Consider the following 27,483-nt stretch of genomic DNA (forward strand, 5'->3'; position numbering starts at 1 on the left):
AAGGTGGTTGGCTCGTGGCGGCAAGGTAGTGGTGGCTCGTGGCGGCAAGGTGGTGGTGGCGCCAGGTCCGACAGCCACGTCCACCGGCCTGGCGTCTGGGCAGGACGCCCAGCCACGGTGAGTGGCGTTTGGGACAGGCGCCAGTCCATGTGGCTGGGCGTCCTGCCCAGACGCCAGGCCGGTGGACGTGGCTGCCGGACCTGGCGCCACCACCAGCCACGGGCCGTCCTGGCCAGGCGCCCCAGCTGCCTTAAATTTTTTTTTTTAATTTTTTTTTTTTTTTTTTTTTTGGAAAATCAGAAAATTTTTCTAATTTTTTTTTTTAATGTGTTTGATTTTTTTTTAATAATTATTAATTTTATGTGTTATTTTTTATAAGTCTAGTATATATATTTTTTATAAAATCAAATAAAAAACATAAATTTCCACATCCTAAATCAAAACATAAATTTAATAAACATAATTTTTTTAAAAAAAAAAGGCAAAAAAAAATAATAAAAAAAAAGTAAGGGCGGCGTCCAAACCAGACGCCAGTGCACTGGTGGTGGCGCCTGGCCTGGACGCCAGTGCACTGGTTGAGGCGCCTGGGCTAGACGCCAGTGCACTGGTTGTGGCGTCTGGCCTGGACGCCAGTGCACTGGTTGTGGCGCCTTGCCTGGACGTCCTTTCCATGGTTCCGGCGTCCAAACTAGGCGCCACCTCGTTTTCCGTCGAAGACGACGTATCTCCGGCGACCCTCGCCTCTCCGGCCTCCCTGGGCAACCCAGTACGACTCCACATTTGTTAGATCGAGATTTGTTCACTTTGGGTACGATTTTAGAAATGGGCAAAATTGTCAAACCATGTCTAATTTGTGGGCTTTATGTGGAGATTTGCGGGCGATGTTTAACAAATCCCAAAAAAAGGGGGGGGGGGGCGCCCTGGCTGGACGCCCAGCCAGCGGTGGTGGCGCCAGCTGCAGACGCCGCCACCAGTTGGCTGGCGCCTGGGCTGGACGCCACAGCCACGGCTGCGGCGCCTTGAAAAAACGCCACAACCGTGGCTATGGCGTCCAGCCCAGGCGCCAGCCAACTGGTGGCGGCGTCTGCAGCTGGCGCCACCACCGCTGGCTGGGCGTCCAGCCAGGGCGCCCCACCGCCGTCACGGCGGTTTTTCCCTTTTTTTTTTTTTTTAACAAAATGTACCTTTCCTCCTTGGGACATCCTTCCCTCCGCCGTCGCCGCCAATTCCTTGCCTTGCCGCCTCGACATTGCCGTTATTTGAAATTTTTTTTTTAGAGAGGTTGAAAGAAGATGAGCAATGAGAGTGTGAGTGAGTGATGAGAGTGTGAGTGTTTTTTTTTTAAGGTCAAGGGCAATTTTGGCAAACCAAGTGAATTTTGTGGGCGATGTTTAACAAATCCCTTTTTTTTATATATTTTTTTAAAAAAACTGTTTTTAATTTTTTTTTTTTTGTGTAATATATTTTTGAATTGTTTTTATATTTTGTTGTTTATTTTTATAATTTTTTTCAATTTCGTTGTATTTTTTCTACGTTTATATTTTGTTTACAATTATTTGTATGTTTTTAGTTTATTTGATTTGCGATGATGATTATTTATCGTATAAATTTTTGTATGTTTATATATTTTAAAATTTTGTGTAGAATTCACTGGGTCGTCATGGTGCGGGGAAGAATATAGAGCTTCTTAGTAGAAGTTATTCAGTGGAGAGGTCTGGGCATAGACATGTCAGATCCCGTGGTATTTTGGCCTCAGCTCGTAGAGAACGGATCCACCATCGGGATGAGGATGACGATGACGATGATGATGCTGAGGAGGGTGACAAGGAGGAGGAGCATGAGGAGGGCGCAGATGAGGATGAGTAACACTTTAAAACTATGTGCAATAAAAACAACCAAAACGTACCAGTTCTCAGGGGCATATTCACAGACGATGAAGATTGACTACGACTAGATGACGATGTCCGACCACGAGAACGACCACGACCAAGACCACGGACGCACTCCTGTTCCGCCGTTGTCGACCTCGAGGACGGTCAACTCCTTCGGGTTCCTCATAATCTAAGTTAGACGGGTGGAACATGTCATGAAGTACATGAGTAGCGTCACGAATAATAGAAGGATGGCTGGAGGACACTCGATCGTACATCGAACGGAACTGCTCCAACTCCTCCTGTTCACGGTCGGCCGTTTGATTGTCTGCATGCTCACCAATAACAAGCGTCCTCCAGAATGAATGGACCTGATCAACATGTAACGACGCCCTTTCTTCTGTAATAACGCGGTGAATGGTGCATGCGCAAGGTAATCCATGAGTTACTGAAATAGTACACCCACACCGAGCATACACTTCGTCAGCCAAGTCCCTCACCCTGTTCAACTCAGTGAGAATCAACCCCAAGCAGTAGTGCGACACACGACCATGGAGAATCTTAAATATAAAATGGCTATACATCGTACCATGTCGTCGTCTGGAGTCCTCTAGAGAGTTCCTGATGTCGTTCTTCTGAGTTTCAATTGACTTGTTCAGTCTAGCGAACAGTGTATCCAAAGCAGCGGTCGATGAATCAATCCAGTCCTTGGTAGCTCTATGAGCGCTCTCAACTCTACATGTTGTAGTGTTCCCAAAATGAAGTACCTGGTTTGTCCAATATTTGACAAACTTTTCCCTGTGAGGGACCCATTGATGCATCACATAGTCCACCAGTGCCGGACACCACTGGTACGAATCCCTGAAGTTAGCCAATGCTCGCTCATACGCTTCCTCTGTGGTAGCCTGTAGGATCTTCCGCCACTTACCATTCACCAATCTCTCTGCCATTTCCAAATTCTTCTTGAAAAGGTTGTAGGTTTTCACTTTCACGCAGTTGTTGATGTGCCATGTGCACAATAAGTGGTTCGATTCGGGAAACAGCTCTGCTATGGGGGCAAAGAGACCTCCCTCACAGTCGCTGACGATGGCTGCTGGATGAACATTAGGCCCGATGTAGTTTCTCAGCTTCTCCAACACCCAATAATAACTTAGAGCCGTCTCATCCTTGATGATTGCATGACCAATCAGAAAGTTCTGGTTCGTTGGAGCCATCCCAACCATCTCAACCAGTGGGAACTTGTACTTGTTTGTCTTGTACGTTGAGTCGATCAAAATCACAAATGGCCAAGACTTGATCATATCAGCACAATCAGGATGCACAAGGAAAAGATGAGTCACCTCCGCTGTATCTTCATCAGAATCAAACCAGAATAGGTAACCACGTGATTGTGCCTGGTGTAGCAGCTGCTGTATAGGGTTCCTTCCCTCTGACCGTTCAAACCTGAGTTGCTGTCTGACGTTATAGATGTGTCTTCGGTTTGGATGGTCTTCTGGAAATTTCTCTAACACAGATGCTAATATTTTAGCAGGCTTCACTTGAGCATCACTCATTTCTTTCACAACTAGTTTCGCAGCAGGACTTAAGCCGCTCAGTTGTCGATGACCCTCTTCATATACTATCATCTCATGGTTGTGATACCCCCATTTAGAGTAACCAATCACTTCCCAACCGTCACGACTCCGTAGTTGTCGAACCTTTACTCTGAACTCACACCCACAACCTTTCCGCTTTGTATCAAACCGAGTGGCTGTACGAAAATCTCTTTCTTCTCTTTTGCGATAACGGTCACATCTCAAAATGCGATCCATTCTACCATCCCGTTGAGATTTATGAGTTACTACTACCAAGCAAAATCCAGCTGCAATTGCAACCTGTTTTGCCCAATCAATCGCCTGTTGAGCTTCTTCGAATGGACCATCATGTCCAAATATCCCACTGTAATCATTTCCGTCTCCACCATATTCCTGCATTAATTATATATTACAATAAATTCATTTAACGGATAATACATTTAATTTCTATATTTACACAGAATTAACACAAAAAAAAGCATAATTATATATAATCAAACTTAATTTTTATAAAAACCCAATTCGAATTTTCAAACTAAATTTAAAAATATACCATTTCGAATTTTCAAATTTAATTTTAAAAAAACCTATTTCGAATTTTCAAATTTAATTTAAATAAAACCCATTTCGAATTTTTTAAAAAAATCATTTTCGATTTTTTTTTTTTAAAAAAAATTAAATAAAAAACAACAACAAAATCAAAAAAGAAAAAAAAAATTAAATTTATAAGGGTGGCGCCTGTCAGGGCTGCCACAGCCACTGGACTGGCGCCTGGCAGGGCCGCCTCACCCAATGGAGTGGCGCCTGCCCAGGACGCCAGTCTGGTGGTCTGGGCGTCTAGGCTGGACGCCACTCTGGTGGTTCTGGCGTCTGGCTTGGACGTCCAGGCTACGGTTTGGGCGTCCACCCTAGGCGCCGGAGCCACTCCGACGGTAAACCGTGAATTTTAACGGTGACTTACCTCGTTTTCCGTCGACGACGACGTACCTCCGGCGTCCCCCGCATCTCCGGCCTGCCCTCCGGTCTCCCCCGGCGAGCCAGTACGGCTCCACATTTTTTACACCGAGATTATTTCAATTTTAGAAAAAGGGCATAATGGACAAACAGGGGTTGGGGTTCACGGGGTATTAGCCGTGTACTTTTCAGATGCCGTCTGATCTACGATTCTCTTGTTTTAAATTCTTTTAAAATTATAATGAGTTAGATGAGATCTCATACTAGCTATGGCCACGGAGTCGCGCCCGTCTGCCATTAGATGTTTATTAATGTCTTTCGAAAGGAGGCATAGGGTTTTCTTATTTAATGTTCCGGAATGGAGCACATAGGGACAACCCGGTCTATTGCTTAATCCAATTAAATTAACGAAGTGATCAATACTATTTAGAGAAACTTTGTAATAAGTAACAATTGAGTCATGTGTTCGAGTCAATGATTATATTGTGAGTGTATGGAATGCTTGATAGTATCATGCTAAGACTCTTTATTATATTTCGTAGCTTGTAAGTACTCAGCGTTACTGATTGCGTGCTTTTGTGTGTTTCTCTTGGTCATGGCCTTCGCCTTCAATGACCCTGTAATGATCCAATTCTTACACTTGTAAAATTGAGGAGCAGATTAACCACAGGTTTTTGCATAAATTGATTGAATCAGGGTGATGGGATTTGAGTGGAGCGTTGGCTAATCACTTAGTTTATTTTATATCATAGATTGAATTTTGTTTTGGTTCTAATTCCATTTACTTCCTATTTTACTGGATTTTGAATAAGGGCCGTTATGGTTCCAACTTGTAAGACTTTGAGTTTTGACTTTTAGTTTTGAAACTTATATTCTTTTTAAAACTAAGTTAGTTTTCCGCTGCTGATTTCTAAAACCAGCCTTAACGTTTGAACACGTGGCGGTAGCACGCCAGTAATTCTCTCACAGGTTATTAAAAGTATTTACAGGTGATTACAGGTTATTACAGGTTAATACATATTTTAAAGAGAGAATTATTGGGGTGTTACAAACAATGACGCTCTTGTATTTGTTCAAGTCCAAACGGAATTGTTTTATTAAGATGATGGACAATGACATTATCATCCCATTTGACATGCGGCTAAGTAGCCAAAATAAAACAATAATTTGACCATATAAGTAGCTTTTTTGAAAGATAAATGATTTGTAGAGTTATTGGAATTCAATGAAATTTTTATTCAACCTAAGCTTTTTGTAAGAAGTATTTGATCAATTATTGCAATAGATATTTTTGTGAGAGTGAGCGATAGCTCAAGTGGTTAGGGCTCCCCTCCCGGTTCCAATAATCTTGTGACCGATTCTCATCAACCACCCATATGGCTCTCTAAAAACCCAAATAAAAATAGATATTTTTGTCTTTGGTAAAATAGACAATTTAAACATTTAGTTAAATCATCTCTAATGCAATTACACAATCAAATCAGTTGATACAACCAACTACCATAGCTAATTACCAACGAGCCCTAAATTAATCATAGTGAATTTGTATATACCATCGGGTTAATTACTACGTGGAAAAATGGTACTAATTTGTCATTGGAGTAAATAAAAATACTTAGGTTGTTAAAATGCGTATTCTTTAATCTAATTTTGAGAATTGACTCTTTCATGATAGTCCCTATTTGATTGTAGTAAGTACATAAAATAAGAAGAAAATAAAGAAGTATTGGTATACTAATTCGAGGTATTCTTAAAGAGAAGGTATTGAGTGCGGATTGTCGTACAACAATCTTGGCTGATATGTTTCACTTGTTGGCTGATATGTTTCATTAGTTTGCTGATATCTTTATTTTGTTGGCTGATATGTATATTTTAATTATTGGCTTATATGTTTTATTTTGTTGACTGATGTGTTTATTTTGTTAACTTACCTGTTGCTTTTGTTTGCTGATTTCATCATTTTGTTGGTTGATATGCATTTGTTGGCTGATATGTTGTTCCTTCTGTTGGATGATATGTATCTTTTGTTGGATGATATGTTCTTTTTGTTGGCTGACATGTATCTTTTGTTGGCTGCTATGTTCCTTTTGTTGGCTGATATGATTTTATTAATGTCTAATATGTTCTTAATATTGACTGATATCTGACATCAGATGACTGATATGTCTTTGTTGTTGGCCGATATACATGATATCACATCCAATTATTAAGGATACCATCCAACTTATAAATGATATCATCCAACTTAGGTTTTCGATCTAGCTTCCGCAAATTTTTTTATTTCTACTATTATAATTAATTAATGTATTAATTATTCTTCATTGATTTCTTGTTTTCCTCACCGAATTCATGCACTGCCATTAGTGCTATAGTTCTTCTTTTTGACTTTTATCAATTGCATTTACCTCACAGAGCTGCGCATTTGAGAACTCAAAAGTTCGACCACCAGTCAGCCATGGCCAAGGACTCCGACACTCCACCACCGCCTCCTCCACCATCGTCATCGTCATCGTCCTAGTCCTTGTCGTCATCTTCATCATCATTTTCTCCGCCGCACGAAACTATTGGGTGCGGACTGCCGCACCCAATAGTTTGTGATTCTTAAACTATACTATTATGTTTTATAAAATGTACTGTTAAGAGTGTATTAAAAAGCGTAAGTTAATTGAAACAATTACTCCTCATACTATATAAATATGAAGTTATATGCCTCAATGTACAACATGTGAAAGTAACATTCCATTTTCATTGTCTAGTCAATTGTGTTAGCTAAACAATTTTTAAATCTTAAATTAGAGATGAGAGGGGAGTGATAACATATTCCTTTTGCTCCTTTTCTTTTAAGGGAAGAATAAGCTATATAAATACATAGATATTTTTCACAGGTAATCTAACATTTGAACATAATGAACTACTACAAAGGGTTTATTAAACTACTCATGTTATGATTTAAAACTGCTCAGTATGGCATACAAAGTAATGCAAAATTGACATTTTATTCAATTGAAAAACTTGAATATGCAAATATTGAAAGTGGTAAGTCAATTGAATTAAGTTTGATATGGGTAAAGTAATCAAGGTAGCAGACACAAAATCATTTTTAGCAATTACTCCATTGTACAATATTGATTTAAGCACTAAATAGTGAGTGAGTAACTTTTTGTAATATTATTTAGAGAGAAAAATTTGACGCCATGATATTGAAAAAACAGCTTATATTAATATAATTTTTACAATAAATTAAGATAAGAAAAAATATTAATACTTGTTTGTTGTTACTACAATTTCAAGAGTTTATTATCTTTTATTTTGAAATATTAAACATTAACATTGGAATGATGGTTAAGTTTTAATTTTTCATTTCAAAGGTTACGTGTTTAATACCTTGTATAGATATTGTGATGATGTACTTATATAGTCACGTTCTCACAATAATAAATGTCAAAATATTTGATTTAAGCAGTAATTAATGAGTGAGTAACTTTTTGTAATATTTATCTAGAGAGAAAAATTTGATGCCATGATATTAAAAAACAGCTATATTAATATAATTTTTACAATAAATTAAGATAAGAAAATATGTTAATACTTTGTTTGTTGTTACTACAATTTCAAGAGTTTATTATCTTTTATTTTGAAATATTAAACATTAACATTATATTGGAATGATGGTTAAGTTTTCATTTTTAATTTCAAAGGTTACGTTACGTGTTCAACACCTTGTGATGACGTACTTACACATTTACGTTCTTACAATGTAAAATGTCAAATTATTTCAACCTCTCTATTTAATTGCAACCCGAATACAAATCAACTTAACCTATATCACAAATTCGCAAAACCCGCTGGCTGAGTCGGCGGTTCTAACCTCGGCACGACCACAATCACTTTGAACCCAACCCCCAGACCCTTTTCCGATAAACCCCAGTATCTGCCATCCTTCCCCAAATTACTCTACACTTCACTCTTTCAGAAACACTGCAAAATCTCCCCCCCCCCCCCCCCAAAAAAAACCTCAAAATTCTCCATGAAATCTTGACCTTCTCTCACTTTCTCTCTCATACTCCCATTTTTCCACTAAAATTCTCCATTTCCATATGTTTTCAACATGCCCACCTTCTTCAAACTCCATTGTTACTCCTCTTCATTCAATCCCACATCACACTCTCCCCCATTTCACTCACCATCCACATAAACGAAAATTTCGAGCTTCTTCTACCAAAATTGTAGCAAAAAATCAATACCCATGTCGTTCAATCCTCTTTTTTAGGAAGAATTCATCTGGGGTTTGCTTCTCCAGTAATTTTGAAGCTTCCCAAGTGGTTAATTCTAGTGTAAATTCGAGTAATTGTGATAAAATTGAGGTGAAAGATGGTTTGTTTAGTTGTATTTCAAAGTCAATTGTGTTTACATTGTTTTGGATTGTGATTGGGATGTGCCCAATTCGTGGGCATCAACCTAATGCTATTGCTTTGCCTGTGATTAGTAGTTTGTTGTGGGGGAAGAAGGGAAAAATTGTGAAGGAAGAGCCTACATTGGTTTCATGGAAGGAGCACGAGTTTTCGGGTTATACACAGAGGTTGTTAGAGAGTGTTTCGGGTGTGTTGAAGGTGATGAAGGAGGTTAGGGAAGGGGAAAGTAGTATAGAGGATTTAGAGGTTGCTTTGAAGGGGGTTAAATCAAAGAAAAATGAGCTACAAGGTGAGATAATGAATGCACTTTACGCCGATTTGAGAGTTCTTAAGAATGAGAAGGAAGGGTTGGTTAATAGGGCTGACAAGATACTTATTAAGGTATTGAGGGCGAAAAGGGAGCAGGATAAATTGTTGATTGAGTTGAAAGAGAGTCGTGGCGATGAGGAAGTGAGAGAAAGGATAGATAAGTTGGTGGAGGAGTTGGATAAGGGTGAGAAGAAGTACAATGAGCTGCAGAAGAGGATTGGGGAGATTGAGGATAAGATATCGAGAAGGGAAACGATGGTGTTTAGTATCGGTGTGAGGGAGCTTTCGTTTGTTGAGAAGGAATGTGAGCTCTTGGTGAAGAAATTTACTCTCGAGATTAGGCGAAATGCAAGGTAAATTGGTGATTTTTGCTATTGTTTATTGCTTTTTACAATTACAGTATGCTAATTATAAGTTTCAATGATGTTTAAACTGTATATCATAACTGATTAGTACCATGAGATGGATCAGTTTTCACTTACATTAGACTTCAATTGCCGTGTTCAGTTTTCACTTACATTGGACTTCAATTGCCGTGTGAATTGACATCATTGCAATTCCAAGATTTTTGGAACAAATTCTTGTAGATAATGTTTGAAGATGTGTTCTTTAGCACCTCTCTTATTATTTTTTTGAAGATATTAGAGGTTTTGAACATTCGATGTAGCTAAACTATGAGCCTAGTGCTAGTCCTCTTGTATGTCAGATCTGCAATCATATCAGCATGTATAAGTCCTTAATAAAATATTATAATGGTGATAACGTAATGGTCTGTAATTACGTCACAGAAGAGGCTTTATTTGATTACATACTGCATATACTGTTGCATACTGGGAAAACAAGTGATTCCCTGTAAAGACGTTTCATAAGGGAAAAAAATGGTCCATAAGCAAATCAGAGAGAAGAGTATTATGTATGGAGATTTGGAGCAAACAATCTTCGTTTTTTTTCCCTGGCCTTACAAATTATCTACTATTTGTGACGCTGCCTCTTCTCCCTTTTTTTGGGGGTGGTGGTGGTTTGGGGGGGGGGGTTATTTTAACTCTTTGCTTAGTTAATTGTTACTTTCAATCAATCAATCAAAGTTTTAATCCCATAAGTGAGGTCGGCTACATGAACCAAAAGTGATTATTCCGTATAGTCATCCACAAAAATCTTCCTCCATCCCTTACGACCAAATACCTCATTCTCACGTAAAATTCATTCCAACCAAGTCATTTTCGGTCTCCTTTTACCTCGTTTAACCTCTCCATGGTCCCACTCTTCCACCCTTCGTACCGGTGCACCCTCGGTCTCCGTCTTATATGCCCAAATCAACACAAACGATTTTCCCTTAGTTTGTCTGCAATGCTTGCGACACCCACCTTCACATTGTTCTTTCTTTTCCTTTTTCTTTTTCTTTTTCTTTTTTGGGTGGTGGGGGGTTTCATTTGGGTGTAAGAGTCTGTTCAGAAGATTCTATGGGCATCTAATCTTGTTACTATTCATAGCCAAGTATTGATTAACCTCATGCGTAGGTTTGTCTTGTAGAAAAATCTTTTGTTTGACTGATTGCAAACCCGGATGTCTAATGGAGAATTACACTGCTATGTTTTAATTTATCTAAAGAGCAGAGAGCCTTTGACACTTCATTTGGATAGCTAGATCGAAGGGAAAGGAAGGGGAGGGATAGAGGAGTAAGGGTAGGGGAAAAAAAGTGCAGGAGAAGGTGGAGCTCCATTTTCATTCCAAATCTCCCCAATTTTGTAGTGGTGTTTAATTGTTTATTAAAGATAAGGAAATTGGATCTCTCCCTCGCCCTCTTTTTTCTTCCCCAACCTATTATCCAAGTAGGGGAGCTTGTTCTGCTCTACCCCCCCTGGTGCGTTGTTCCCTTTTCCCCCTTTCTGTACGTATCTTCTTATCTAAACAAAGTGTAAGTCATCTATTTTCCCATTGAGGTACTCGGTGGCTTTTTGATTGTTGTTTATGTTGAGTGATTGCTTTTCTGCAATTTTGCAGATTTTGTAGTTGGAAAAGAATGATAAATCTTTTGAAGTTACGGCTACTACATAGTAATATTTTACGTGCCGGATGTTGCCCATAAGTTCCCTTCTCAGTAGACTGCTGGTCCTTCTAAATCATATTATATAGTTTCTAAATCTTACATTTAGCTAAGGAGTAATAAATTTAAAGTAGTGTGGTCATCCATGGCTTTCCTATTAAAGCCAATGCTAGTTCAATTTTGTGCTACATCAGTCTTCCATTTAATTTCATGGGTAGGGACACATTGAATGGTAAAGTTTAGGAACAATAGCGCTTCATTTGCCGATTTTTGATGTTAATACCTAGCTGCTTGTGCTTTTATTTTTATTTCTCTGTTGCAGTCATTCCTGTAAGTATGAAGCCATCAGAATTTTTTTAAGTAAATTTGTTTTATCTTACACTATTATGGCTGTATCATTGCAGTCCACGTGAAGTGCCTTCTGTAGCATATTCTAGGAATGATATACAGAAAGGCTTAGAAGCTGCTCAAAGAGAACACTTAAAACAGATGGTATTGCCTGGCGTGGTGGATTTTGATGATGCACTTGGGCCACTCTTTGAAGGGGAGCTAACAAACTTTGCACAGCGTGTAAAGCAAGCCCTTGAAGAATCCAAGAATCTGCAAAGAGAACTAGAGGCTCGTATTCGAAAAGATATGAGAAAACACGGGGAGGAAAAGCGTATTCTAGTGAATACACCAGAGGATGAGATTGTGAAAGGTTTTCCAGAAGCTGAATTGAAATGGATGTTTGGCGATAAAGAGGTCACGGTCCCTAAGGCTGTAAGCATCCACTTATATCATGGATGGAAGAGATGGCGTGAAGATGCAAAAAAAAAGTTAAAAAAAAGTGTATTGGAGGATGCTGATCTTGGTAAACAATATGTGTCTAAGAGACAGGTAACTTCCTGTGCATACTCATTGTTGTAAAGCATGCTCTCTGAGTCCACACACACACAACTGTCAAGTAATTGACATATATGAGTAATTCATGCATGAATGTGTATAAGGTTGTGCATTTTTATGCAGGAGAGAAATATCACGTGCTTGGAAAGAGATATTTTGTGATTCTTAGAATTATAGTCTGCTGAAGGTTTTGCTTACATATATTTCCCAGGAGCGCATTATATTGGATCGCGATAGAGTGGTGTCGAAGACATTTTACAATGAGGAGAAGAATCGGAGGGAAATGGAGTCCATTGCAGTTCCATGTGCTGTCTCCAAGAACCTTGTGCAGTATGCTCGAATAAGGCACGATTGGGGTGCCATGTACATTGGACTAAAGGGGGAGGAAGATAAGGAATATTATGTCGACTTAAAGGTCATACTTTGTAAACTACAGTTAATCTTTTGTGGGTATGATTTTGGTGTTTCTTACAAGAACTTTTTATTACAGGAATATGAACTTATTTTCGAAGATCTTGGAGGGTTTGATGAATTGTATCTCAAAATGCTTGCATCTGGTGTTCCGACTGCTGTACACGTTATGTGGATTCCACTGTCTGAGTTGAATATCTATCAGCAAGCTCTTTTGGTGGCAAGACTGTCTCATCAATTATTTAATGGCATATGGAACAACCAGTATGTCTCTCGTGGGAGAGAGTTGTTGTTGGATGAAATAAAATACATTAATGATGACGTGCTGATGGTGTTTGTGTTTCCGATTGTGGAGTTCCTAATACCTTATCCGGTATTCTTTATTGTTGCATTTTTTTTTGTCTGTTTAAGTTATTATTTTATTCATTTATTCCTTGATAGTCATTCCAGATTGTTTCCACTCTGTAGTTGAGGATAAGGTTGGGAATGGCTTGGCCTGAGGAATACGATGAGACTATTGGATCAACATGGTATTTGGAATTGCAATCTGAAGCAGAGTATAGTTTCAAATCAAGAAAATCAAATACGCTCCGTTATTACTTTTTCTTTCTCATCAGAAGTGCTATATATGGATTTGTGTTGTATCATACGTTCCAGTTTATGAGGAAAAAGCTCCCTAGAATACTTGGTTATGGGCCTTACCGCCGAGATCCAAATTTTCGGAAGCTTGGGAGATTGGTATGTCTTCAGCTTCAGCTTTGTAATGATCTATCCTCTAGTTACAGTTATTGTAACTGCCACCTGATATACAACTTAAGATGTTAGTTCTTTACTTCTTAGTTGCTTATACCATGGTATAATAGGATGTTATCACATAATCCTATTTGCTTGCAATAGAAATTTCTAGTGCTCCCAGCATTTTATTTTTCTTGAACTTGCAATTCTTTCCTACACGACTAAACCTTTTGCACTCCCAACGTTTTGGCTTTCCTTTAAACCAATAATTTGCAGTTTCATGGACTCATGGTTAGTCTTTGTACATATATTGCAAGAAGATTTAGCTTTAATACACTTTACCACTATATTTTCCTATACTAATCTAGATTAAAAATAGTTTAACAGGTATTTGTTTCTTGCTTGTGTGCTGGAAAGTAGTACGTGGACTAATTTCAACACCTCTTGTTTTTTAGACCCTTTACTTACAGTATAATATCATTCACATTCAGTGAGCTGGTGAACTAGTGTTATCTTTTCATTCCCCTCCCCCTCCCCCTCCCCTGATCTCTCTCTCTCTCTCTCTCTCTCTCTCTCTCCCATTTGAATGCCTTAAAGCAATTTTCTTCTGTGTTATGTCTCTCTCTCTCTCTCTTATTTGAATGCCTTAAAGCAATTGTAACCTATCTCTCTGATTTGAATGCCTTAAAGCAATTAGCTTCTGCATTTTATACTGCCCTCTTTTCAGTTGTTTTTTTATGTATAAATAATGTGATGTATTGAGTGTTCATTGCAGCAAAGGTACGTGAAATATAAAAGGCGGAGAATATTAAGAAAAAGGAGAGCTGGGGTTGATCCAATCAGAACAGTGTTTGATAATATGAAGGTAAAAGCTTGTATGCTGATTGCTGGTTTATTTTCAAATTACTTCTTGTTGGATACTGATGGCTCTCTGTTCTTCAGAGAGTGAAAAATCCACCAATACCACTGAGAGATTTTGCAAGTGTGGATTCTATGAGGGAGGAGATTAATGAAGTTGTGGCTTTTTTACAAAATCCAAGTGCATTCCAGAAGCTGGGAGCTCGGGCACCTCGGGTATGTTAATTTTTAAAAATTGACTTTACAGAAAAGTTTGTTGTTTTTGGTGATTGTTATATTAAGATCTTTGCTATACAGAAAACTAAGTTAATATTCTGTTTTGTCAATAACTCTGAAACCAACTACTATTGCAGAAACATAATAAAACAGATAATAAGAGAATTTCTGAACGAACTGTGCTCTCTTATGTGGCTTGATACGGTGTAACTAACCAAGCATTTAGAAGTTTTTATCCAAAATTTCAGTAGATTGCTATCTGGGAATGGTTTCTGTTGGGAACCACATCATGTTTATAATAGATGGTATCACATTCAAACCACAGCAATAGGCAGAAAGTAACTCTTTCCAGAAACAGAGAACAACAAATATTACTAATTCCAAGAAACTGTGAATGACTTTGGGGACCTATCAGCTCCATGAAAAGCTCTTGGGGGCTGTTTGGTCAAGGGTTTCATCAAGAAACAAAATTAAAAGCAACACCCCTAATTCCTGATGTTTGGTTGGCCATTCTCTTATTTTTGTTTCCCTTTTTCTTTTTTGGAGTTCCCTAAAAGCTCCATGTCATGATTTTTTACCCTCCCTTGGGACCCATTTACCTCTACACCATAGCCATCTTTGACCTATTTTGACTAACACCACATATGACTACACTATGACCATCATTGACCAACAACCCATGACAACCCCACCACGGCACCGGCCGCCACAAGCCCCAAGGTTCCAGATCCTGATATACCACACCCACAAGAGCCGCAAACAGCCACTAACTCCCAACCTTTCTCACAATTCCAATGCCTTCAACACCTCCTTTAAATACAAACCCTTCAAGTCACCAACCAACTGAAAATTCATTTCGTTACTGCCACAAGCCCACAACTACTGACCATGACATGAGACCAATCGGCAAGCATCAGTCACCAAAAACGAGTTGTTCAAATTAGGTATGAATCGGGCCCATTTTGGGTCAGTCCCACTTTTGGGTTGGATCTGTATCAGGTTGGTTCTGGTTCAATTTTGGTCTAATTTGGGTAGGGTTTGGTCCATATTGGGTCCGATTAAACTTAGATTTTAGTTTTTCAAGATCGGGCTATTATTTATGATTTATGAAATTATGAAGCAAAAAAGTTTTAATGATGACATCAACGTAATTTAATTTTATTTATTCTTAAGCATTTTACTAAGAGAACAATATTCTATATTTCCTCGGTCCCACTAAAAGATTTTCATTTCTCTTGGGCACATAGCTTTCGGACAGTAAACGAGCTTTTCTGATTCTGTATAGTTTTCAATATAATTTGTGCTATTCGTTTTTTCACGATTTACTAGCTTTGGCAAGCTTATTTGCTATTTAACTTATGTTTTGTTACTTGCAGGGTGTTCTTATAGTTGGGGAGAGGGGGACTGGAAAAACCTCCCTGGCACTGGCTATTGCTGCAGAAGCCAGGGTGCCTCTTGTTGAGGTCAAAGCACAGCAGTTGGAAGCTGGACTCTGGGTTGGGCAAAGTGCATCCAATGTCAGAGAATTGTTCCAGACAGCAAGAGACTTGGTAGATCTCTATAGACATAACTTTGTTTTCTTTATCTGTTTGCTCAAGTAATGGAGAATCTCTTTTCCAAAAAAAAAGAAAAAAAAAATAATGGAGAATCCAAGTTCAAGATCTTAAGCTGTGGTGTTAATTTTGGCAAATAGAGGAGTATCTTTTGTAGTCTTTTTTACTTACCCTCATCCCTAATGCTTTGGTTTAGAAGGGGGTTCTGATGAATGCAGGCTTAGCTGTACAATTGTGAAGAAAATATTTCATCTAATTGCTGATGTGAGAGACAACTTACCAGTCTTCTTCTATCCACAATTTTCATGTCAAATAAGTAGCAAAGTATAGTTTACTTGGACATTTTGATCTAGATCATTTTAATCCAAAGTTGGTAAATTGCTCATTAGAGGCTCAATCAACTTTGTTGCAAATATTCAGAGTAATCTCAGCCAGTTCTGTTCAGAAATCATTATGGGGATAAAAGCAAGTCTTGGAGACCTTGGTCTGAAGAAGTAGATGGATATTCTTCTATCTTTCCTAATTTCATAATGGCTTTCCAAGGGAAAGTATCATATTTGTTAAAAATATCAGCTGTAAATGAAAAAATATGGTTAACCGTAAACTTTAATTGTAAACCTAAGTAGTTTTGTTGGTTAAATTTGGTTTTATTGCTATGAAGTATCTTGATGCTTTCTTTTTGTATGTATTCCTCATGAAAGCTGAAGGTGAAAGAAAAAAAAATTCCCTAGCATGTTAAGGCATGGCTTTACATAATATTTATCTTCTCAATTATATCTTATTGTACCCTTTTAAAGGAAAATCATCATATACTCCATAGTTAATTTGTCTCTTTTGTATGTGTTTATTTCACTCCAAAAGTTGGGAAGGTCTTTATGGTTTACTAATAATATTATATGATTCTATCCTTAGGCACCTGTGATAATATTTGTGGAAGATTTTGATCTATTTGCTGGTGTCCGTGGAAAGTTTATCCATACAAAAAAGCAGGATCACGAGGCTTTTATCAATCAAATGCTTGTGGAGCTTGATGGGTATTCTTCCTTATATGACTAATTTTTAGTATGTGTTTATTATATTAAATCACTCGTATTAGCTAATTGAATATATGATATAAACCAAATACTTGCAGGTTTGAAAAGCAAGATGGTGTGGTTGTGATGGCTACTACAAGAAATCTGAAGCAAATTGATCAAGCTTTATGTCGTCCTGGTCGAATGGATAGAATATTTAATCTGCAGCGTCCAACTCAAGCAGAAAGAGAGAAGATATTGCGCGTTGCAGCAAAAGGAACTATGGATCCTGATGTTATTGATTTTGTGGATTGGAAAAAGGTGAACTGAAAAACTAAATTAACGTGTTCTATCTTTTGCAAGCTATAGATTTTTTCTTGTAGTGCTTTTCTATTATTCCTTTCTCTAATTGGAATACTTAAGACCAATATATCTTGTTCTGGTGCTGTTATTTTTTTCATTAGTGCATATAGGATTATATATTATGATTTGAACCCATCTTTAGTTATTTTCCCTGTTTGTTTGTTTGTTTTTTCTCTTTCTGGAAAACAATTAAGAACTAAAAGAGGCATGTATTCTTTGTCTACTGACTCTACTTTTGCATTCATCTATCTCCCTGATGGATAAATCGCCGAACAACTGAACAAGTTGTGCAGGCAGTGCAGCCTAGCTTCTATAACTATTGATTTATGGTTTTGAGTTGGAAATTGTACTTTCAGTAATCACATATCTAGTACTATTTTATACTTATGTCAATTCTGAAACAGCTGGTTCTAACTTCCTTGTTTTAGGTAGCTGAAAAAACATCCCTTCTGCGCCCTATTGAGTTGAAACTCGTCCCTGTGGCTCTGGAAGGTAGTGCTTTCAGGAGTAAATTTCTCGACACTGATGAGCTGATGAGCTACTGTAGTTGGTTTGCGGTTAGTGGCCAATTTTACTAATTTCTCAACTACACTGCTTTTACCTAGGTCAAATCCTTAACATGGGATTTTAGCCTTAGGCCTACTTCATCTCTTTTCATGATAGTAACCATATAATTTATGATCCTGCTATTTACATGTAGACTTTCAGTGCTTCTATCCCTAACTGGTTAAGGAAAACAAAACTCGCGAGAAAGATAAGCAGCGTGGTTGTAAACCATCTGGGACTGACATTGACAAGAGAGGATCTACAGAATGTTGTTGATCAAATGGAACCATATGGTCAAATTAGCAATGGAATTGAATTATATACTCCTCCACTTGATGTAAGAATTTTTCTGTTTATCAACTTTATTTTATTTTTTTTGAGCCATTTGTCCATCATATATGTCTGGCAAGTTTGATTATATACTTTTTTAATTTGGCACTTAAATAGTGTCTCTGTTATGTTGATCTTAGTATTGCTAATTGATCCAGTGATCCAACCTTGTTTTCTTAAGATATACAATGCTCTAGATCAATCATATAAGCCTTACATATATATATTGACAGTGGACAAGGGAGACAAAGTTTCCACATGCTGTATGGGCTGCTGGTCGAGGTCTAATTGCTCTTCTTTTGCCGAATTTTGACGTTGTTGATAATATATGGCTTGAGCCCCTAGCCTGGGAGGTTAGTAATTTTGAAGCCTTTTGTCTTTAGTTTCGTTGATTTATTTTTTACATAAAATATGAGAAAGCTTGCCAAACTGCAATCGGTTAGAAGAATATTCTAAGCAAAGGTGAAAATTAGAACTTGGACGCATTTGTCTCTATGAATAAAACTGATGAGCTCTCCTATTATTATACAATTGAGTTTGCTTTTCAAAATTTTCTCATCTCAGCAATACGTCCATCAGCCTACCATATAACTGCACGCTTTTGAATAATGCTTAAACATACATCCTTTAATCCTATTGAAAGGTTGAGTTTGATAGCAGAGCTCTGTTATTTTTCTAGGTTAATTGGCCATATTGGATGTGAAATTTGCTAAAAAGGAGAGATATTTTGCCCTTTGGTTATCTTCGTCATGCTATCCTTCTCATATCCATTCTTCTCCCTCTCTTTTTCATTGAGAATCTGATTTATCTTCTGATATATTTGTCTGAGTGTTCCTACTTTGAGTAGTAATAAAAGGGAGGGAAACTGGATTGATCTGACCATGTGAGGTAATCATGATAAGTGGCAGTTCTTTTGTTGAGATTTGTCTCTTGTGCTATACAATCTGAGCTATAATCTACTTAAAATAAAAAAAGAAAAGGGAATACTGGATTGTATGACCATGTGAAGTAATCTTGTAGCTGGTAGTTCTTTTTTCTTCTTCATGCCCAAGCTCAGGAAGGCAGCTCTATATGCAGTTAGACTGGCTGTTAGGTCTGCTTTAGTTTCCCACATATATACTTAATATATTCCTTTCCCAATTGTAGTTGTTAGGGATTAGTGATTACATATTAACAATGGCAGGCCAATAACTTGTCTGGCTGTACTAGTCAAAGTTTTATGGTCAAGCAGTGTAATTTTTTGTGATACCTATGCAGGGAATTGGATGTACCAAGATCACTAAAGCTAAAAATGAAGGCTCTATGAACGAAAATGTAGAAACTATATCATATCTGGAGAAAAGGCTGGTGTTTTGCTTTGGATCACATGTTGCAGCACAATTGCTAGTTCCTTTTGGGGAAGAAAATTTGCTGTCTGCTTCAGAACTGAAGCAGGCGCAGGAGGTAGGTTATATGTTGGGACTTCACATGCTAGATCTTGTGTATGACTTCATAAATACTGCATCATCGCACTTTTGCTTCTCTTTCATCTTTTCTCAACCTCAAATCAATTAAAAAGTAATACTTTGATGTGAACCTTGTATATTGTTATTTGCCACAGATAGCTACTAGGATGGTGATTCAGTATGGATGGGGGCCTGATGACAGTCCTACAGTTTACTATCATGGAAATGCGGTATTGTTCTTATACTCAATCTTTGATCTTTATTATTGTGTCATAATTACGGGCAGGAAAGTTAAACTGATGCTTGTTTGATCCTTAAATATCATTAGTGGGAATTCAGGAGGGAGAACTGCTAGGTACCTCGCTTGATAGCGCCAATTGCATTCTTGATCATTTGAGAAGTGTCCACTTTCTTTTTTCTACTTCTTTTCCCCCTGATCTTTTTTTTGTGTCCATATATAAACTTCCCATTTGATTTTTGGTCAATTAAGAAAACTTGTATGGCTCTCATTTAGCATTAGGGAGAAACTATGGGAACTTGTAGAAGAATTAAGAGATGATTTACTATTGTGGGATTTAACTAGATTTACATAAGCCAATGCATGAAAGGAAGAGTAAAATTATCAGCAGCAGTGATGCTTCACCCATCTGTCTCGTTTATTGGGATCCCTTTTTATATATAATTTAAAATATTACTTTGAGTTCTGTAAATCTATTATCTTTAGCTCTTCTGCCTTTTATTTTCCTCTTTTTCAAATCTTTTACAGGCTACCGCTCTAAGCATGGGAAACAAGCATGAATTTGAGATGGCAGCTAAAGTTGAGAAGGTTTGTACACCATACAGTTTTTCAAATATATTATGCACTTCTACTAAGGCTTTCATAGATTTGTTGAGGCAAAATCCATGATTCAGAAACTGAAACCTTGCCTTTCTTTGGCAGATGTACTATCTTGCATATGACAAAGCTAAAGATATGCTACTGAAAAATCGACCAGTGCTGGAAAAAATTGTTGATGAATTGCTTGATTTTGAAATCTTGACAGGAAAGGTATGACCTGTTCTGCTGTTGAAATGATAGCTTGTTTCACTAAGAACTCGCAGAGAAGAAGAAAACCAAAATACAGCTTAGTAAATATAGTCATTATTTTCTTAAACTATGTGCCCTAGGGAGCTTACCAATTGTTCCGAAATGGAGCGAGTACTTTTTTTTTTAATCACCCTGTACTAGATTTAAAGAATTTAGTTAACTTAGTTGGATGAATTAGGAAAATTTGCTGCATTTTTAGCTACCCCTTGATTTTAAAAGTGACACTATCTCTCTTCACTATTTAGTCAAGCTTTCTTGACAGTTTTCATATTCTCTGTTTCCCTGAATAGGATTTGGACAGAATTCATGAAAATAATGGTGGAATTCGAGAGATTGAGCCTTTCTCCCTGTCAAGAGTTTATGATAGTGAGGTAATACTGTTCCAACTATGAAATTTTTTCTCATATTAGCCTACTTATTCTTAGAATTGATAGTTTGGTGCTCTATTTGTTTCTGCAGTCCTTGTCTGTTAGGTATCTCGATGATGATGGCAGTGCATCAAAAACTGTTCTTTTAGGTGCAGCAACTTAGAGATTGTCAAAGGTATGCAATTGACCACTTTAGGACACAGTTGAATGCCTCTCTTTCTTCTAAGGCTCAAATCTCTTTCATCCAGGAGTATGATGATTTTGAGTGGGAGTGAGAAATTGCAGGAAGTCTGGTACACTCACTTATACATGTTTTTTGCACGACTGGAGATCATTTGTACATACATAGCATGAAATGTAAGAAGCTGCCGTGTTTTCTTCTTTCTTCACCCCACAGTTGTGTACAGAAATAAGCCTGAGCTGTTTTGAACTGGAGATTTTGTAAGCAGTTAAGCACTTGAGCCTCGTGCTTGTGAAATTTTGATCTTGAAAGTTAAGGTATAATGCAAGGAAAAATGAGTATGATCTCTTTTTTTGTTCTTAATATTATTCTCTTGTCTGCATTGATCATCGATTGTTGTCTCTTTGACCTGCTATTCTTTAAGTCTGGCTTTCTCTTTTAATTTCCTTGACGAGGTAAGAAAAGCTGGCGGAGCTCAACCAAGAAGCTCCCGCCTAATCTTATAATACAGATCTCAATGTACATAACTTATAAATGACTACCAAGTGTAGTCTTATAATCTTTCAACTATATCTGTGCTAGAAGTTTATATTAAGAAGAAAAAAAAATGGAAGCAGAAATAGAAAAGTAGGAATCTACAGGAGAAAAATTAAGGTGGGGTGGAAGAATTACAAGCAATGCTGGTAAATACATGAAATTCTCTACAACAGGCCTGTAACTGGGGACGTGCTAAAGACTGGTTTGTCAATGTTAGGTTGATACTCTTGATATCCATTATTGTTGCAAATGCTCTTCCTCCGAGGCTTCGCTTCTTTGAGCATTGATATAACATCTCTCATGGAAGGCCTTTCCTTTGGAAGTTTAGCTGTGCAAAGAAGGGCGATCCTCAAAACCAGTAACATCTCTTCCTGTATGTACTTGCATTGGCCTGATACTTCAGGGTCAAGCACTTCCTCTAATCCTCCGTTCTTTCTAATCTTTTCTCGCACCCACCCGACTGAGTCGATTGATTCTCCAAAAATTGGATCTAATGGCTTTTTGCCAGTGACGAGCTCTAGGAGTACGACTCCATAACTGTAGATGTCGCTCTTCTCATCAACTTTTAAGCTGTAACCATATTCTGTGACAGAAAATTTCATAGACTCAGTTTCTAGCTGAAAAAAATATGTTAAAAGCATTTCAAGAATTTAAGTTCAACTATAGATGTAATGATCAATTAATGCACTCCATATTCAATCCATTATATACTTCTTCTATTTAAATTTAGAAGGGCCACAATACTATTATAGGATGTCTGGAAAAAGTTGTCACATTTTCTAAAACTGCATCCGTTCAAGATTGGATTTTATAATGTCCATTCTGAATTAAATGATCTGGTTGGGAAGGGATATATTGTTAGAAAAATCTTGTTAGAAACATCTTCGCACAGTCATTTCACAAGTTTTAATCATATGGAAGTTTGAAACAATTTTGCAAAGTTCTTAGGAACAGTCTATTTGGGCATCGTCACTTCTGAATTACCCGGTTTTTGGTTTTCAAGTGCCTAAGCTTTTATGTGGAAGTTCATGATATAAATAATACAAGTAACTATGTAGAAGAGTCAAAATGATACTGACCAATATAAGCATGATTAAATAGGCAAGAAACTGGATATGAATACTCACCAGGTGCTATATATCCATAAGATCCCGCAACCATGGAGATTGTCTCATCCTTGTGAAGCATCATCTTTGCAAGCCCAAAATCAGCAATTCGAGCATCAAAGTTCTCATCTAGCAAGATGTTGTTTGACTTGACATCGCGATGAATCACTGAAGGATGACAATCATGGTGGAGATAGGACAGGCCTTGAGCTACTCCTAGTGCTATATTATACCTAGACACCCAATCGACTAGCATGTTGTTCTTTGGACTTTGTTTACTACCGTGCAATGCTGTTCCCAAATTCCCATTAGGCATATACTCGTAAACCATCATCACATCATTCTCATTATGCAAGTATCCTATCAATCTAACTATGTTCCTATGCCTCAATCTTCCTAGAAGTTCAACCTCTGCTAGCAAGTTTTCCCCTGCTTCAGCGTCACCTGCTGATCTCCACAACTTCTTCACTGCTATGATTGAGTGTGGCCTTTGGATCTCGGCCTTGTAAACAATCCCGGTTCCACCCATTCCGATCACATTTGATTCCTTCAAGCATGCTAATATGTCAGGAGAGGTGAAGTTCAGCCTTTGGAATGCTACAAGTCTCCAAGGCCATTCTTTGCTGCTGCTTGTAAACCACTCTTCTACTCTACTGCTATACAAATACCATCTTCTATACACCATCCTTCCTGCAAAAAATGCTAGCCCGACAGCTAGAATGGCTGATATTCCTACTGCAAATCCTATTATTACATGATTAATGTGCTTGTGTTTTGGCCGACCTGAATATTTTTCATTGCTCCTAGAACATGGGGGAAGTACGCCACCACAAAGTCCGGCATTGCCTCTGACTTCATTCGGGTTAATAACAGAAAACATGCCATTTGTGGGTACAGGACCTACAAGTTTGTTGTAGGACAAATTGAGCATTTCCAAAGCAGGTGAGTTCCCAAAATTTTCAGGTATTTGACCAGTTAAAGAATTGTTAGAAAGGTCAAGTTTTGATAAAGTGGGCATTCCTGCAACTGAGTGTGGAATTTCACCTGAGAGTTGGTTTTCCTTAAGGTTCAAAATGACCAGCTTTTCACATGAAGCAATACTCTTTGGGATCACGCCGGAGATATGATTGTAGGAAAGATCAAGGACAGAAAGGGAAGGGCAATTTTGCAACTGGCTAGGAATATGGCCATCTAAGTTATTCTTAGAAGCTATAAAATTCTGTAGGTTCTGAATGGAGAGAATCCCTGAAGGGAGGGATGAATAGAGGTTGTTGTATGACACATCGATGAAGGAAAGCGACAATGAGAGGGAAAGATCATCCGGGATTGCTCCGGTTAGATTGTTGTTTCCTAATTCTAGCCTCTCAAGGTTAGGTAAGGTACCTAAACCAGCAGGAATACTACCAGAAAACTGGTTGTTCTGTATTCTAACTCTGACCAATGAAGCACATTTCGAAAGGCTTAAAGGTATAGGACCAGAGAAAGAATTGTTAAAGAGTATAAGTTTTGTGAGATTGCCAGAATCACAAAGATTGGGAGGAATTTCACCTGACAAAGAATTTGATGAAACATCAACAAATTTCATAGGGGAATTTTCACCTAAATTAACAGGCAAATGACCTGTCAGGGAGTTTTTCCACAATGAAAGAGCTTGTAAGTTGGTTAAATTACCAATCTCACTTGGTACTTCACCTGTCAACTTATTGCACATCAAATTCAGAAGCTGCAGATTCTTCAACCTCCCAAAACTCTTTGGAATTTCCCCGGAAATTTGATTATCTGAAACATCCAAGAACAGCAATGATGAAAGATTTCCCAATTCCCATGGAAGTGCCCCTTCAAACTCATTCATGTACAGATAAACTGTGTCAAGCTTCTGTAACTTCCCAAGTTGTGCAGGAATTTTCCCACTTAAACTTCCAACAGCTAAGTCTAAGTACTGCAGATTACTCAAGTTTCCGAATTCTGAAGGTATAGACCCATTAAACTCATTATACCCAAGAATCATAGTCTCTAAAGATGACAGAAAACCAAGTTCAGGAGGAAGTTCCCCTGTAAGATTATTTCCTGACAGGCCTAAAAACTTCAACTTCTGTAGGTTTCGAAAGGAAGTAGGGATCGATCCCTCGAAGAAACTCCCTCGAAAGTCTAGCACTTCGAGGGAGTTACAGAAGCCGAGATCATCAGGTAAGTTACCCTCAAAGTTGTTACTAGAAGCATTGAGTGTAACTAGCCCTTTTGCTTCGCTGAAACCTGAAGGAAACCTACCAATGAAGTCATTTTGGCTAAGATCGAGGCTTACTAATGAGGTGAGATTAGAAAGGGATTTAGGCAGCGACGAAGCAAATGCATTGCAACAAAGATTAAGAACTGTCAAACTCTTAAGGTTTTGTATAGTATCTGGTATCTTCCCACTTATGTTCATGTTGGAAAGATCAAGTTTATCTACAAAACCTTCAGAGTTGCACCAAACACCCTTCCATTCACAATGCGAAGCCGGGTTTTTGGTGTTGTTATTCCAATCTTTGAGCTGATTCAAGGGATCAATAAAGGAGTCCTTCATTGACAACAAAGTTGATAGTTCATCATTTGGTGTTGCTAAAACAAGAGAAACACAAAATGAACAAAAACACAAAAAGATCAAAACTTTGTTTTTCATTTGCATTTTGCTCAATCAAATCTTTCTTCCCTTTAATTTTTTCTCGTTATGAAGACATTTTTGTGTGATTTTTTTGGATAAAATGGGGTGTTTTGGAGGTTATGATGATCAGAGATTATGGAAGAAAAGTGGCAGGTTCTTATTCTATAAGAAAGAAATAAAGTTAGATTAAAATGATTGATTAGTGAGATGATTAAATTAAGTTAATTCGTGAGGTCTTGGGAATCTAAAACAGCTAAGTAATGTTATGAATGTAAAAGTTTTTTGGAGTTATATTCCGACATTAAAACATGGAGAGAATGTGTTTTGTGGTCATTTACTGACATGCTTCTAGTTTGCATGATTAGGATCATGGTCAACCCAAATTATTTTTCTAATTAAATTATGTTCTTAATTTATAGTCTTTTGCCTCTAGTTGATTAAATTACATAAATTAACTTTTTTTTGTTAGTGATGTTATCTGTTTTGTGCAATTTTTTCTTCTTAAAGCTGTAAGTTTTGTACTTGATAGTTGTTGCACATAAAACATAATAACTAAGATTATTGGTCAGAGAATTAGAGAAATATAACATGCTAATTCATATGATAAGTTACATGAAAGTCACTCATAAAAATTATCTTATATTTCGTACAAAGTCACTCTTACCTTACCATACAATACTCATCTTATCCTAGAATTCTGGTAAGTAACACCTTTAAGCCTTCTATAGTTATGCACTAATGACATTGCATTATTTATAAATGCATTAGATTTCCAATTGTTCTTACATTAAGTCATCAAGTATAGCCTCACGAGATACAAATATGATGATTCCTTTATTTCTATCTCTTTTATTACTGTGGATGACAACTAACTTGAATTTCTCAGAGGTTCCATCTTAAGGACCCTCCCAAGACTTAAAGTTCACCTTACAAGTTCACCGGTATCCTAGTCCAATCACCTATCATGATCATCAACTCAGATTCCATACTTAGACAAGTATTAATTGTTGGAATTGAATGAAAAATCATTTTCAATTTGATTTAAGATCAGAAATGTCATTTTCTAATAGAATTTTTGATATGGATGTTTGCTATTTATGCAACTTAAAGCCCCACAAAATTTGATAACCCCACTATAAAGTTTGGTATAAGGATATGCACAAAATATAGTCTTTTTGTAATATTTGGTTTGCAAAAATGAATAGCAGTTGGTTTTAAATTGTATTTATTCCCAATTTGTCGTCTGACTTTAATTTTGCCTAAAAGAAATTTTCATGCTAAATCAAAAATCTTTGCACCTTATGAGGTGGCAAAAAGTTGCCTATTAACGTCCGACATCTATAATTTTACCTGTGCCAATTTTCTGACTTGATAAGAATAGGAATTACTTCTGAATTTTAAGTTAGTTTTATGATTTTGGGCACAAAATTTATATTTACTTGTTTTAGGCACAAAATAATATAATCATGATGTGCAACTGAGTTAAACCATTTTCAATGAAAAAAGATTGGCAATGCAAGTTAAATTACTTTTTTGGGGGGTTAAAATGTTGTGTTAATTTGGAGATAAATTGCAATTGTTTTGCGTCTTTTCATTTTATTGGATAGTATATGGAACAATCCAAACAAATAATTCTTTGTTTTTGTTTTTTGGTGTCAAGAAAGTTACAAAAGACAATAATATAGATGAAATTTGATCTCAAATCCTACTTACCACGCTACCACACTCAAAATCTTAACCTGTTACAATAATTAATATTCAAACATATAACATACACTAGATTAGGCACTACTAACCCTTCTTAAGGATAGATAAACCTATTACGCATGTCACCTTAACACAATATTTATGGATGTATCGATACAAAGATAATCACAACATGTAATTTATTGGCATATTTGCTATACTCATTCCAAAATCTAAATAAAATGAAATTAATCAAAAACAAGGAAGGAATATATTGTTTTTATTTATTTATTTTTTTTTTCTTGAAGAAAAGGAATATATTGTTTTATCAATCATAGATTCATGGTATGTTCTACTG

At 37.2% G+C, this 27,483-nt stretch overlaps 2 protein-coding genes across 2 annotated transcripts; one reads left to right on the plus strand and one right to left on the minus strand.

Annotated features, from left to right (window-relative positions):
• Nucleotides 1-8,199: 8,199 nt before the first annotated feature.
• Nucleotides 8,200-21,518, plus strand: LOC110736722 (probable inactive ATP-dependent zinc metalloprotease FTSHI 5, chloroplastic). The gene is made up of 20 exons (XM_021917019.1): nt 8,200-9,473; nt 11,569-12,043; nt 12,261-12,464; nt 12,540-12,833; nt 12,929-13,198; nt 13,971-14,060; nt 14,138-14,269; nt 15,646-15,819; nt 16,735-16,856; nt 16,955-17,156; nt 17,627-17,755; nt 17,899-18,081; nt 18,308-18,427; nt 19,332-19,517; nt 19,675-19,749; nt 20,286-20,345; nt 20,460-20,567; nt 20,897-20,977; nt 21,066-21,149; nt 21,223-21,518. The coding sequence occupies exons 1-19, from the start codon at nt 8,497-8,499 to the stop codon at nt 21,135-21,137; spliced, it is 3,954 nt and encodes a 1,317-aa protein (XP_021772711.1). The 5' UTR covers nt 8,200-8,496; the 3' UTR covers nt 21,138-21,149; nt 21,223-21,518.
• A 74-nt stretch (nt 21,519-21,592) lies between these two features.
• Nucleotides 21,593-25,881, minus strand: LOC110736723 (MDIS1-interacting receptor like kinase 1-like). The gene is made up of 2 exons (XM_021917020.1): nt 22,820-25,881; nt 21,593-22,275 (listed from the first exon to the last, which is right to left on the minus strand). The coding sequence occupies exons 1-2, from the start codon at nt 25,461-25,463 to the stop codon at nt 21,857-21,859; spliced, it is 3,063 nt and encodes a 1,020-aa protein (XP_021772712.1). The 5' UTR covers nt 25,464-25,881; the 3' UTR covers nt 21,593-21,856.
• Between the last annotated feature and the right edge of the window lie 1,602 nt (nt 25,882-27,483).

Source organism: Chenopodium quinoa, unplaced genomic scaffold, assembly GCF_001683475.1.
Source record: "Chenopodium quinoa cultivar QQ74 unplaced genomic scaffold, ASM168347v1, whole genome shotgun sequence".
NCBI classification, from domain to species: Eukaryota; Viridiplantae; Streptophyta; class Magnoliopsida; order Caryophyllales; family Amaranthaceae; genus Chenopodium; species Chenopodium quinoa.